Source organism: Coloeus monedula (genome assembly GCF_965178545.1).
Source record: "Coloeus monedula genome assembly, chromosome: 19".
Lineage (NCBI taxonomy): Eukaryota > Metazoa > Chordata > Aves > Passeriformes > Corvidae > Coloeus > Coloeus monedula.
The window spans coordinates 2,981,391-2,994,035 of NC_138799.1; the positions used below are offsets into that span (position 1 = coordinate 2,981,391).

The 12,645-nt window shown below is 43.8% G+C and overlaps 2 protein-coding genes across 6 annotated transcripts in view; one reads left to right on the forward strand and one right to left on the reverse strand.

Moving 5' to 3' along the window:
- Positions 1-7,284, forward strand: part of B3GNTL1 (UDP-GlcNAc:betaGal beta-1,3-N-acetylglucosaminyltransferase like 1) — a 104,475-nt gene extending 97,191 nt beyond the window's left edge. For all 3 annotated transcript variants that reach the window (XM_082293886.1, XM_082293887.1, XM_082293888.1), the window contains 4 exons: positions 911-979; positions 1,840-1,914; positions 3,991-4,077; positions 7,154-7,284. In XM_082293886.1, coding sequence (XP_082150012.1) covers positions 911-979; positions 1,840-1,914; positions 3,991-4,071 — 225 coding nt within the window. In that variant the 3' untranslated portion in view covers positions 4,072-4,077; positions 7,154-7,284. The remainder of the gene's footprint in view (positions 1-910; positions 980-1,839; positions 1,915-3,990; positions 4,078-7,153) is intronic.
- TBCD (tubulin folding cofactor D) overlaps positions 5,629-12,645 on the reverse strand; it is a 117,093-nt gene continuing 110,076 nt past the window's right edge. For 2 of the 3 annotated variants that reach the window (XM_082293885.1, XM_082293883.1), the window contains 4 exons: positions 11,949-12,038; positions 11,503-11,590; positions 9,846-9,955; positions 7,145-7,432 (listed from right to left, as the gene is read on the reverse strand). In XM_082293885.1, the coding sequence (XP_082150011.1) occupies positions 7,333-7,432; positions 9,846-9,955; positions 11,503-11,590; positions 11,949-12,038 (388 nt within the window). In that variant the 3' untranslated portion in view covers positions 7,145-7,332. Of the gene's footprint in view, positions 5,849-7,144; positions 7,433-9,845; positions 9,956-11,502; positions 11,591-11,948; positions 12,039-12,645 lie in introns of those variants that run through there. The other variant, XM_082293884.1, reaches the window with a different exon arrangement.

Sequence of the window (12,645 nt, forward strand, 5' to 3'; positions counted from 1 at the left end):
AGTGTTGTTAATCAATTTTTAATGGAGCAATTAAAAAGATATGAAAGCTGCTATCCAGCTTTCACCAGAATAATTGATTTCTGTACGACCTTATCTATCTCAACTGTTCTGCTTCAGCATAAGAGCTCCATGTAGATGATATGAATAGATCCAATGGAAGTCAGAGGAAAACATAGCCATGTTTATTTTAAAAAGTCTTCCAAAATGTTCCTGGCAACTTAGTGGCTCAAAAATAAGGCCACTGTGTATTTTAGATGGCAGGCATTTATTCTGCCTATTTATGAGGAATGCAAATAAAAACCCATCTGAAACATCTGGCACCTAGGGCTGCAAATAATGCTTTCATAACTCTGGTAAGAATAAGCAAAATGAAGCAGTAATTTGTGTTTGAACACCAGATCTGCTGAACTTTTCAGTCAAAAAATACAAGTCCACAACCATAGGAATTCCCAAACTTGGTGAGCTGTGCCCTGGCATTGAGGCAGGTATTGCAGTGCCCCCAGAGCAGCACCACTGTCCTGGCGTGTCTGGGGGTACCTTCCATGCTTGGGGTGGACAGGAGAGAGGTGTTTATTACATCTCATCTTGGGTTTTAGTGGAAGTGCCAAAACAAGGAGGCTGGTCTCGGGGGTTTAGTTTACTCCCTGGGGATGGGGTTGGTGGTGTTCCCTTCTGCAGTGACCGAGATCACCTGGTCTCATGTACACAGTGTGCTCATAGACAGCTGCAGAATTTTCCCAACTCCTTAAGATACACCCAGAAAGGATTTAATAAATAAGTGTTTAATCTCCAAAGGAGGCCCAGGGTGCTTTGCCCTATTCCTGTGTCCATTCCCATGCCTGCAGCATTGCTACAGAGATACATTACAGGTGAAATGCTGCTATTGAAACATTCTGCTTCTGTTTTCCAGGTAAGTGCATTTTGTGACGTTGATGAAAAGAAAATAACAAAAGGATTCTACACATATGAGGAATCTGAGGTGAGTTATAACCACTCTTGCATTCTTTATTGTGATCTAAAAGTGTCCTGGGGAATGTGATGAAGGAATTTGTCACTGATCTTGTATGTTATGTAGCAGCTCATTTTGGTAAAGAGGCCGTGACAGAAGATTGGTGGGCTGGGAATGGACACTGGAATGCAAACTGGAGCCAGGACTGTCAGCTTCACACTCAGTGAAGTCAGTTTAGAAAGACAAAAATACATATTCTGAAAGGATTCTGATGATGGGGTAAAGCATAGTCTTCACTGACAGGTTCATCTTCTAAGTGGGAGTAGAATTTGGTTTATGGTGGATAAAGGGAAGGAACCCTCAAAATTAAAAGATTTCCAGCAAGTTATCTGGTGAAGTCCCAACTGAGCATAAGCCATTTAACAGTTCCCACCAGGAGGGAAAGATCCTTCTCTGTCTCTGCTCTTGTGCCTGCTCTGATGCTCTCTGATGGCACAGGAACTGATGCAGCTCAGTAAAATGGCAAAAAAATAACCAAAAAAAGAAGGAACATAGTTTGTTATGGGACAGGCTATTGAAGCTGCATACCTTGCATCATATCAAAGAGAAAATTGTTTGAGAAAGGGCTGGAAGTAGAACTTGGAGGTGAGGAGGAAGCAGTGGAGCTGTGAGAACTGCTCCTTTCAGCAGCAGAAAGCTGCAAATTCGATTTGGTGTAACTTCACACAATTGCACTGAAATGTGACAGGCACTGAAACAACGGGCAGAGAATGAGCAAGGTCTGTTTAGCATCAGGGCTCAACATATTTTTTCCCCTTTTAAGAGTTTAGCAGCTCCTAAAACCAAGCTAGCAAGTAACCTGTGTGCTTCTGTACCCCTTCTTCCTGCAGGAGAGACCAAAACCAAAAATTCCCGTGTGTCACTTCAGGGACGCGTCTCCGCCCTTCGTGATCTGTGTGAAGCTGGTGAGTTCCACCTTTGGCTTTATCTGCAGGAGCAGTGTTTGCTCCCTAGCAAAATGAGTTTCTATTTACAGTAAGTGGCTTTTCCCAGAAGCTTTTGCTATGCAGTTGAATGGTCTTTTTTATCAAACTGATTGTGCAGTGTATTTGGGGGATTTACATCAACAGTATTGGGTAGAATTAAGAATAAGAAAAGGTCCAACTTCTGTAAAGGAGCTGGATCTGTTGTACTTCCTTGCCCAATACCAAATATACCCCAATGAGCACATGCACTCAGCCTCCTTTGGGCCAAGTATTTTGCAGCCCCATGTATGGCAAAGGCTTTGTTTATTAGATCAGACCTTAAACGAAATGGCTTTTGGCCCTGCCAGTTCTGAAGCATCTTCTGTGCCTGACTGTGGTAACTTATTCCAAATGGTTTAATTGCCCTGATAATATATAATTAGAAGATGATAACCAGCAGTTCTTTTGCTGTTATAACACAGAAGCTTTAAAACAGCAAATACACTGCAATGGTGAACATTCATAAAAAACCCCTCTGACAGCAACTAAAACCTTTAGCTCCCCACAACACTGCCATTCTAATGCTGTGCTGGATTTCCTCAGAGATGGATTAGCTGAGTCTCCTCTCCTCTGGTACTGCCTGCTTTTAACTTGGCACTCCCAACCTCATGATCAGCTCTGAGCTCATAACTCTGGGTTGTAAAGCCAGGCTCAAAGTGCCTCGGGGCATTATCGTGTACTGTTGGCTGATAAACTCTTGGATCAGCAAGTACTATTACAACTAATTTAATTTTTCATACTGCATATAATGGTGGGTGGAAGTCCCCAGACAAAACATCTGTGCAACCTGTTCTAAAGCACATTTAATCTGAGAAGCCCTTACAATGAGACTATTATACAACATCTTGTCTGCAAACTCTGGTCTCTGACTTCAGTTGGGATTTCAGTCTATTTTTCCCCTCATGGCCACTGAGCATTTTCTGCTTGCTTATTCTTTACCAACCTAAGTTCCTCACCATTTTCTGAAGAAGGAAGTGTGCTTTAAGGGCCTTTAATTGGCTTTTATTTTGCTGTTCATGGTAGGGGATTATTTTTCCTTTTGATACAGACAAAACCTGCATGTTTCTATGCAGCTCTGAGAGGGTGATTTTGGAGATTAGATGTTTATTAAGTGGGTTGTTTACAAGAAGTGACTCTGTTGGCCATGTACTTGGAGCAGCATTGGCTCATTTATTTTTTCAGGCAGTTCCTCTCTTGTGAGCACTGGCATGGCTTTGGTACAAGAGCAAATCCTTCTGGAAGAAGCAGGCATCCTCTGATCTTTGCTCAGTTTGCATTTTACAATGGCTTCACAGACAGCTGGAGCTGGAATTCTGCTCTGTGTGTGAGTTTTTGCTGAAGAGAATGCAAGTGTGGCTTTAGCTGGTCAGAGCAGCGTGGCCCTGCAGGGCCACTTCACCCAAGGGTTTGTGCTCCGTGTTTGCTCTCACTTAGAGGTAAAAGCAAAATGCTCAGAAGTGCTGCATTGTGCCCTGGCTTGGCTTGGATTCCAATGGCTGGAAATGAAAGGGATTTTTATTTTTCTGTCACAGCAATTAAAGTAGCTTGATTGTATAAAGTTTTTAGAAAATATGTGGTTAGATCTCTTATTGTACAGCCCTGCCTGGTTTTTCCTGTGCTCTGGGAATGAAAGATTTGTCTTTAACTCTCTCACTTAATTCAGCATCTGGTCTCTCATGTATTTTTTTAACCCCTCTCTAAAGCCAGGTTACTTCACTGACATCCATTTTCTATCTCTGTCTGCATTAGCAAACAGAAGAGCAGAGCTGGGCTGAGCAGCCCTTGTGTGCTCCAGAGCAGCACAGCAGATTTGAGGAGTTGTCTGATACCCCCCATACTAATTTGAACACCAACTTTTCGACATACCCTTAATTTTTGAATAGAAACCTTCCTGAGTCTGGTTTATTTGTTTAGTTCTGCGAATGGGACTTTCTTCTGTGGCCTAAAGAACCAATAACCCAAACCTGTTACAACCTGAAATGAGTTTGATCTCATTTTCTTGTTCTTCCCTTGCAGGATTTGACAGGTGGATCCTTTGAAACAAACCTGGACATGCTGAATCTGAAGGAAGGGATGGATTATTATCACTTTAACTGAACCAAGGTGAGGCAGTGCTACTGAAGTGTGCTGCTCTCTGTGTATCTGGGTGCAGGAAGACCAAACTCTTCAGGGGTTTAGAATTTTTTAGTCATTTGTGCTTCATTAATTTACTCTTTGGGCTGAGTAATCCCTTTGTAAGGGAGGTCATAGGTACACCACGGGTAATGCTGTGTGCTCAGTTTTACTGTTGCACATCACTCAGTTTGACTGGGAACTTGTATTTCTAATTTAAACACCCACCAAACACAGGCCCTTGGGTTAGCAGAAGCCTCAGCAATGCCTCAGGCAAAGCCTGAAGCACTGCAAGTGCACAGAATTTTCTGTCACACACTGCTTGGAGTCCTCAGCCCTTCCCTGCTCCCAGCACATTCCCTGTTCCCAGAGCAGTTGCTGGTGTGTCCCAGGGCTCTGCAGAGAGCCAGGGCTGGTTCCAAGGGAGCATCCTCAGCTTTGGGGCTGTGTGAGCAGCACAGCTGTGTCTGTGACAGCACCTGGCAGCCAGGTGAGTCCATGTGCAGCTCCTCACCATTTCCACTGCACCTTCTCCCATTGGAACACTCAGGCTGTGCCAGCACAGCTTGTGCTGTTCTTGCAGCAGGGACCTCTAGGTGTAACTTTACAACCCCAAAAGCTCTCAAGAATGTTCTAGAAAGGTCCCTGTGAGTGGCAGCAGAGCAGCACAGGGGCTGTGGGTGCAGGAGCATTTCCTCCTGGGGTGGGTGCAGCACATGGCCAAGGCTGGCTGCTGCTCAGAACCACTTGATGAACAGTGAAGAACCCTGAGCTCCACTAATTCCAGCTGCCAGTCCAGCTTGCAAGAATCCTTAAGAAGTATTGAATAATCCCATTTATAGTCACTTTCTTCAAAAACAGAACCTGAGCCAGGCAGGGTGGAGCTTTGGAAGTGAACGCCTGCAGTTTGCAGCAGATACCTCACAGGGAAATTGGCTTGGTTTTAGCTTCTCTGCCTGAATTTTTCCTTCCTTTCAAATTTGTAGAGATGTGTCTAAATACACACACAGCCACTGTTCCAAGTGTTGGGACAGTGGGACTTAATTACAGCCATAAAATAACTGTAATTACAATATGATGTGGCCTGTGTATTTGACCTCCCCATCACACTGATCTCACTCAATATCAGTGTTGGAGTCATTTCATTTTGTAGGGGGTAAGAAATGGGCTGGATTCCTGGCAGCTGTTTGAACAACTGACTCACCTTCCTCAGCACTGAGTTTACCACAAAAACAATTTGTCTGAATTAGTTACAGAAGGAGCTGTTATGAGAGGCTTTGACATCAGCTGAAGCAAAACCTGGGGGTTTTTGTTTGACTATGACATAGGACTGACAGACTTCTCCACAGGGACACTTGATGCTTGGGATGATTTCAGTATCACTGAGTGTTGCCATTCTTACCCCTGGAAAATAAATCTTGAAGAGACCAGTGCAGCAGGTCAGGTTTAATTCTTGGTGTGTGTACAAGCACAGGCTCCGTTCAGTCAGGGAAGTACAAACCACTGACACTAAACCAGACAGGTCAGTGTGACAGAGCATGACAAGAACCTGACAGACAGCAACATTAAAAACTGAAAACAAGGAATTTTGGTTGTCTTCCTGTGGGCACATCTGTGCTTTCAGACAGGCTCTGCCTCTTCTGTCCAGCAGTGCAGTGCTCAGCTCTGCTGAGAATCCAGCGTGTCGGGATCCTGGCAGCACAGGAACCATGAGCTCCAGTACAGACCAGCAGCCAGGGCCTGCTCCTCCTCATGCTGAACTCTGCCAGAGAGAAAGGAAAAGGACAGGTCACATGGAGCAGGCCTGTGGCATCACTGTTCTGGCACTGTCCCAGCCACATAATTAAGTTACCTGAACAAAAAATACAGGCAAAGCTGTAATATTTAGTCCTTTTAACACCATGGTTTGAACTACCCTCCAGCAAGTTTTGTTTGTACAAAATTTAAAGGAGTGGAAAATGCTGATTTCAGCTACAGCCAACTTCATTCACCTTTTCATCCTGCCATGCTTGGCCTCCTCTCTGGCTTCTCCCACTGGTGCCGAGCTGAGTGCTGGGCACTGGTGGGAGCAGCACTGGGGACGTGGGCACAGCTGGGAGAACCCCTTCAGTGGCACCAGGAGCTTGGCACAGCAGCTGCAGGCTCAGCTCTGTGCTGGAAGTTACACTGACTGTTTGCTTATGTTCAGGGGAGCAAGAGATAAAGTTCCAAACTGAGCACAGAACATCCAGACTACACCTGTACAAGCTCCATCAGGGATACCTAGATGTGTATTTAGATATTTCTTACTACTTTGTTTACCTTAGAGACAGTTTTCTCCTGAAGTATCAGTCTTCTCTCAGCCTTCAATAATAAAGGATTAAAATAAGGGGGTTTTTGAGATCAGAGAGTTCATCTTGTAAGATCTCTTATTTTGAGCATAACCTTTCTAGTACTTGATGAGAAGACCTTTAAAAGCAACCTCTAAAAGTTTTTGTTCTAAAAACAATTCCTTGTCTGTGCAGGAGGTTCAGGCTCTTGTTTTGCAGAATTATAAAAATGTTAGGTGAGGTTTCTTAAAATTGTACTACAAGCAGATGGTAAAAACTGGAAAATGGATAAAGAAACTGCTATGGGGCAGCAGGAGGTCTTTGAAGGGTACTCATAGATGTCTTAAGTATGAGTCTATAAAGGAAGATAAATATTTATACATACACAGTAACACATTCTTTAAAACAGTAAAAAACTTCTTCTAGAAAGTTCTGAAATTCTGAAACACTGGGCTGGTGGGCAAGTCCACACTATCTGCACTGGAACCATGTGGGACCTACAGCTGGATGTGTCATCTGTCTCCCTGTGCATGGGTTCTTTTGTATACTTTATATCTATATCAGATAGGTACAACAATATAACATATAAAACATAATAAAAACATATAAAAATGTACATTTTTTTTATATATGCACACACACTTTATGGTTTTTTTATCCTATTCATCCACAGAGGCAGTGCTGCAATCCTGTGGTTTGCACACCACCTCATGTCATCATCTTGCTGTTGAAATTGAGAAGTTTCTGTCTTTCCCCAGGAAGGGCAGAGGAGCAGTGGCTGCACATCTGTGTCTGGAATGTGGCGCTGCCAGGCTGGAATGCTCTCCGGAACCAGGCTGGAAGGGCCTCAGGCAGCAGCTCCAGCCATCCCACGTGTTCTGCAGCTGGCTGGGAACATCCTCCCAGACACCTCCATGAACAAACCAGCCCCTGGAGCTCATTCCCACCTCACCTTGGGCACCAGCTGGGGTCTGGGCACTTTCATGAGGTCACAGAGGCAGTTGCGTCTCTCTCTCACCACAGGCAGTTCCGCTTCCCTGGGAGAGGAAAGGTTGGTTCCAGTTAATTCAGACACATCCTTACAACTCCTTAAGTGATCCATGCACCCTGCAGCACCATGGGGGTGCCCTTTCAGCATATTTCAAATTGCAGGAGTTTTTGCTGGGTCACATTTGAAGACTACTGGACCATTTTTGTACCATCCTAAGCCAGATAAACCATAAATACACATCAGATCTGCCACAGGTAACCAGTTGCTATTAAAATGTCCAAGACTATTCTTTTATAGAGTTTTATATTAAAAAAAAACCACTTCTTTGTACAACCCTTTTCATTAGAGGTTCACTTAATTTATTCTCTGAAGTTACTGGATTTGGAGAAGACTGTCCCATCCCCTCTATAGATAAAAAGCAAAAAAGGGCAGGTTAGAAATAACTTGAACTTTGTTTTTTTCACACCTTCAAGAATTTGTCTTATTTACTACTGCAAACTTTCCTGTGGTGATACAAAATGGATTATTTATAGAGTAATTTGTTTGAACTCTGCATGACACAATTCTATGATAAAGTCTCTGTAGTCCCAACAAGGAAAATATATCTATCCCAGTAATTACCATATTCCTTCAAATTCTCATTTGGCTTCCTGCTGCTAATACTTAGGGGTAATTCAGAATTATTTTAGCACTGAGAGAACTTGAGCTCGTTCTGACACTCAGCAACAACTTCAAATCTCTTCCTCTGTAAACAGCTCAAATCTACCAAGATAAAACAATTAAGTTTTGAGTAAATGAGCTCTTTGTCTTTCATCTCAGAGCAATGGCCATAGTGCAGCAGGGTACACAGGGCTTGCTCCAAGCCAGAATAAGCCAGGCACACCCTAAAAATGAAAATGGAAACAGGGTGAAAACAGAGTATTTATTTTTCTGGAGTGTTTTCCTGGGCAAGGATTTTGCTTTGATTTAGTAACCCAGTTGTTTATGAGAGAGCTGAACTGCCACTGCTTTCCCTGTACCACTGTGAATGTTGGCCCTGGAATCATCCCTTGGTGACAGCACTCAGCTCATCTTGCTCCACAGGGTCTGTTAACAAATTCCTTATGCAATTCCTGAGCAAGCCTGCTCTTAAATGCACTGACTCACACCCAACACAATCCTAAACTTCCACGTGCAGTTAAACAAGGAATTGTAACCACAGGCAGAATTGCTGGTAACCTTCAAAGCTGAGACTCTCATTCTAATTTTGCACTGGAAAATTCAGAAAAAGAGCAGCAGCCACCCCTCATAATGATAAACTTAGCTTTCTTTTCACAAATATCAAGTTATTTCAGCTCAAGCACAGAAATAAACTGGAAAGTACATAGAAGTCAAACAGTGTAACATGCAGCCTGCAACTCTGTCACCCAGCCTTAAGGTGTATTTGTTCTTTGAGCTTGTCTGGGATAAATTTATTTCCATGAAATGTCAATGAAGACAAAAAGCTAATTAATATAATGACTAAATAAATTATATCTTTTTCTACATTTGTCTGTTCTCTGTGACTGCTGTTTGTGGCAGATGCCCCATGACCCAGGTTTATGACAAGAAAAAATGTTTAACAAGGCAGCAAAACTAATAAACTAATTATTATCTTAAAACTCTGTATTTCCTCAAATCTCCCAGGCATGCAGCCTTTTATCAACCTCCCCAGGTGCTGATAATGCACAATGCTAGAACTTGCAGAAAGGGGAAAATCCAGTGCCAAAATCCTGTTTCCCTGCTCCTGTCACTGCAGCAGTGCTCATGGAATGATTCCTTTGCTCTAAAAGTCACTGGATCATGCTCAGGGAGATCAGGACCCTCTTCCCCTGCCCTCAGAAGAAGCAAACAGTACAGGTAAGAGTAGGTAAAAACTGAATTACATTCTATGAAGTGGTTGTTCAATTCAGGCCATCCTATGCCTGGGAAACATCTAAACTGCTCCAATTCCAAATCTTTGCTTGAATACAACACTTGTAGCATGTTGGGTAATTACATTTCATGGGAGATTTGAGCTGTTCTGCTAATTCTGTTGTTTTCCAGCTTGCAGAGATCCTTCCTTTCCCCAAATCCTGCCAGTGCTCATAAATGCCAAGAAACTGTCTGTGCAGTTGAAGTTTGACTGTTTGCACAGGCCCAGTCTCTGGTTCATGGAAAACTTCCAAGATTTCCTCCCTTTTTATGTTGTTAGAAAAATATGGGTATTTTACTTTATCTAATGGTGATTTTATACATCCCCCTTCCAGTGGGACAGTATCCTGGAGAGCTCTTTAGAACAGAGGAATTCCTTGCAGCAGTGCTTTTGTGGCCTGGAAGCAATAAAGAGCTGAACCTACGGTATCACTTCTTACGGTTTCCTGCCCCCCAGCTTTCAAAGGCATTGGATTTTGTTAACTCCAACGAATGTTAACATTTATCTCAGCTCCCACTGCACGCACCAGTTGGTGTCACTGAGGATGGTCATGGCCTCCTCCACGATGGCCGGGTCCACCACGTCGCCGTAGGTGAGCAGCATCTCGTACACCTGGCTGGCCGTCGTCTTCCGGACCTGTGGGGAGGGCCAGAGCCACAGTCAGGAGCCAGCCAGAGCCACCCAGGCTGCTGAGCTGGAAGGGACCCACCGGGACCATCGAGTCCAGCTCCTGGCCCTACACAGGACCCTGCCCAAGAGTCACACTCTGTGCCTGGGAGTGTTGTCCAAAGCAGCCTTCGGTCTGTGACCATTCCCTGTTCAGTGCCCAACCACACTCTGAGGGAGGAAGCTTTTCCTAAAATCCAAGCCAAACCTCCCCTGACACAACTTCAGGCCACTCCCCAAGTCCTGTCACTGGTCCCCACACAGGAGAGATCAGTGTCTGCCTCTCTTCCTCTCACAAGGAAGCTGTAACTGCAATGAGCTCTCCCTTCACTCTCCTGCAGCTGAACAGGCCAAGTGCCCTCAGCTGCTCCTCACACGGCTTCTCCTCAAGGCCCTTCACCATCCTTGTGGCCTCCTTTGGGTGCTCTGATCCATAGGGAAGAGCCCAGTGCTGTTACTGGTACTGGTCCCTCATACTGGCTGTTGTGGTGGACACCGAGGCCACTCCTGCCTCTGACAGGGATTTCCTGCAGGAAGGGACCTCGTGTGAGCACCTCATGGAATTCCTGCTCCTACACTCAGTGCAGTATTTCCCTTTTGGAAGGCCACACCTCTGTCCCTCACAGGGAATGAATTCAAACATGTGAGACTGGCCCAACTTGAAAGGGCCCAACTCGGCCAAAGGAAGGCAAAGGAATTACAAGGTTATTTCTGGACTAGCAGTGCCAAAGCAAATTGAGCCATCTGTAAGAAGAAAACACATTTGTGATGTTAAAATATCAATAAACCACGGAACTGAAAAGATCTCTCTCCATTTCTTACATCCTGTCCCTTCAGCAAAGGATTCCTCATGGAGCAAGTACATACAACGTGGAAATGGAACAGAAACCTGAAGTACCAAACTTTGCAGAGTCAGGGCCCCCAGGTTTTGTGCAATGAAAAAAACCTAACTCCAAGCCTTCCTAAGTCAACACAGATTTTAAAGGACTAAAATAATCTCATCATACATATGATCTCTTGTAAATACTCAGATTTTTGTGTCCTGTTAGTTACAGGAAAAAGGTAAGAAGTCTGCTAAACCTTCCTGCACTGCACCAGCTTTTGTCACACCTGGCAAAAAAGCTTTGTTTTTCTTGAACCAGCCCTACTCCGATGTTGCTGCTCTCAGAAATGTCACAGAACTGACAGTAACTTCTCTGGTTGGAGCTTTCAGCACTAAATGATGAACAGGTCTTCCCAGAAACAAATGACTGAGGCACCTGCAGTGCTCCCAGTTTAACCAGTAAGGCCAGGAGGTGGAAGGGCAGCACATGTGGCACAGCCAGGCACATGGCAGGCAGCCAGCAGCCTGGGTCAGAAGGCAGCACTGCAGAGAGCAGATCCTTGAGAAATGAAGTCTGTTCTATACATTAATACCTGGGGAAGAGAATGCTGCTTTAATACACTTTAAATTATTTTTCATTTGTAAAGTATTGTAAAGAATAGTGTTGATAATATGCAAAGTCTTCAGTACTTACTATAGGAAAGGGATGGCAAAGGAGGAGAAACAACTGGAAGAAAACTTTCTCTCTCATGTCTCCTTGAAATTGAATCAGGCCACAAAACCTAGAAAATACCAGAAAAAAGCAGATCTTGTGTTATAACTGCACAAGTACATTTTGAGGACCAGGATGAAGATGTACATTGGGAAAAAAGCAGGGAGGGGAAGCTGTGCTCTCTACAAAGAAAAAGCAAATTATTCCCTTTAAGCATCTTTAGGAATATAAAAATCTTAAAAGTTGTTCAGTTTTATCAGATGGTATGTTTCACTTCAACCATCCAGAACTATGAGACTGACAACCTTCAATCACATGTGTTTGTGTGTATTTCCCATTTAAATTGCACATGAACCAGACCTAACTTACATCTGGCACGTTAAATATTCCTCACTTTCTAGGAGAAAGGATTGATTTCATTAACTCACACTCCTACGCTGGAGCGAAGCTTCCGGATGTCTTTGGATCTTTTGATCTCTTCTTTACAGAGGGTGAACAACTTCACTGGGAAGGGATGGCTGAAAATGGGAAAGAAAAAAAGATGAGCAGTAGGTTTCAGCAGAATTTCAAAGACATGGCTGTCAGGATGCCAACCTAACATTGCAAGGCAAGGAAAGACACACTGCAGGGTGGTTTGTGCTTCCCCCCAGCAGCTCAGGAGAGTTTGGCAACCAGGTTCCTGGGCCTTTCATTTTTTAACAAGGGAGGGAAGAAATTATTATTAATTATTTACATTGCTACTGTCTGTGTGCTGAGGAGTGAACTCCTTTTAGCCAAGCAGGTTCAGTGCATGCAGGATAACTGGGTTGCCATGGCTTGTGTTTAAACAGTGTGGTATGATCAGAAATACTATGTCAGGAATGACATTATCCTACAGCCAAATAAAAGTTACTCAGTCTGTGTGTCATGGTCATTCCCTAAGGTCTCCAACCAAACTTTACATAAAAGGGGACGAATGTTGTTCTTAACTACTCCACCATTTCACAGCCCAGATTCCTTCAGTGATTCCAGACAACGTAATTAAACACAGGGCTTACAGTTCCATTACGTGTACAAGCCATGAAGCCATCTTTAAATATATTTAGCAAATTCTTTTCTTTTTCCACACAGTCTGGGAAACGTGAT